Genomic DNA, 1,699 nt, shown 5'->3' with positions numbered 1-1,699 from the left:
CCCACATCTCATCATGTGCCCTATACAAACTTTTTATATTTAACTGATCATATATTTGCCAGGCATGTAAATGAGATGTTAATGGCTAACTGAATAAAAGTTAACAGTTGTTTCTCCTAGTGACCAGGTCATCTCACTACACAGACAGACAGACAGACACGTCTCACTACACAGACAGACACGTCTCACTACACAGACAGACAGGTCTCACTACACAGACAGACAGGTCTCACTACACAGACAGACAGGTCTCACTACACAGACAGACAGGTCTCACTACACAGACAGACACGTCTCACTACACAGACAGACAGGTCTCACTACACAGACAGACAGGTCTCACTACACAGACAGGTCTCACTACACAGACAGACAGGTCTCACTACACAGACAGACAGACAGGTCTCACTACACAGACAGACAGGTCTCACTACACAGCCAGACAGGTCTCACTACACAGACAGACAGGTCTCACTACACAGACAGACAGACAGACAGGTCTCACTACACAGACAGACAGGTCTCACTACACAGACAGACAGGTCTCACTACACAGACAGACAGACAGACAGGTCTCACTACACAGACAGACAAGTCTCACTACACAGACAGACACGTCTCACTACACAGACAGACAGGTCTCACTACACAGACAGACAGACAGGTCTCACTACACAGACAGACAGGTCTCACTACACAGACAAACAGACAGGTCTCACTACACAGACAGACAGGTCTCACTACACAGACAGACACGTCTCACTACACAGACAGACAGGTCTCACTACACAGACAGACAGGTCTCACTACACAGACAGACAGGTCTCACTACACAGACAGACAGGTCTCACTACACAGACAGACAGGTCTCACTACACAGACAAACAGACAGGTCTCACTACACAGACAGACAGGTCTCACTACACAGACAGACAGGTCTCACTACACAGACAGACAGGTCTCACTACACAGACAGACAGGTCTCACTACACAGACAGACAGGTCTCACTACACAGACAGACAGACAGACAGGTCTCACTACACAGACAGACACGTCTCACTACACAGACAGACAGGTCTCACTACACAGACAGACAGACACGTCTCACTACACAAACAGACAGACACGTCTCACTACACAGACAGACAGGTCTCACTACACAGACAGACAGGTCTCACTACACAGACAGACAGGTCTCACTACACAGACAGACAGACACGTCTCACTACAAACCTGCTATTAAAATGTTTATTAGGTCTTCAGTGTTGCCTTACAAACAGTACAAACATTAAAACAGTCTTTAGTTGTTATATTACTGATATTAAAAAATTACTTAATATTAATATGACTTTAGTGATGTAGATATGAAGCAGAGTAAAGCTTAAAGGATGTTAGCTACAGATACACACAGGATTAAAGTCTTATCACTCATAACCTATCACGGGGCTGCACCGTGGCCAGCAGAGCTCTCCTATTGGCTTACACAGGACTCAGAGAGTGATTGACAGCTAGAGGGGCCAGTCAGAGTGGAGGTCTCTCTGGGTATCGCTCCTTCAGGGATCATCGCCATGGTTACGCATCGTCGCCACCACAGAGCAGGAGGAGGGCCTTACGGTAGTCACCAGAGGTATCACCCTGCAACACACACATACAGAAACAGATCATTATGTCAAGTCCTTAGACAAAGAGAGGCTGGGT

At 46.7% G+C, this 1,699-nt stretch overlaps 1 protein-coding gene across 1 annotated transcript in view; it reads right to left on the bottom strand.

Annotated features, from left to right (window-relative positions):
- Positions 1-1,235: 1,235 nt before the first annotated feature.
- The window catches only part of LOC120040123 (annexin A5-like), a gene marked incomplete at its 5' end in the record, with an annotated part of 8,183 nt that continues 7,719 nt past the window's right edge, over positions 1,236-1,699 (bottom strand). Inside the window, one exon of the mRNA XM_038985368.1 lies at positions 1,236-1,636. Coding sequence (XP_038841296.1) covers positions 1,574-1,636 — 63 coding nt within the window. The remainder of the gene's footprint in view (positions 1,637-1,699) is intronic.

Source organism: Salvelinus namaycush, unplaced genomic scaffold (assembly GCF_016432855.1).
Source record: "Salvelinus namaycush isolate Seneca unplaced genomic scaffold, SaNama_1.0 Scaffold3254, whole genome shotgun sequence".
Classification (NCBI taxonomy): Eukaryota; Metazoa; Chordata; class Actinopteri; order Salmoniformes; family Salmonidae; genus Salvelinus; species Salvelinus namaycush.
The sequence above is the reverse complement of the archived record's forward strand: the minus strand, read 5'-3'. Positions and strand labels throughout refer to the sequence as shown.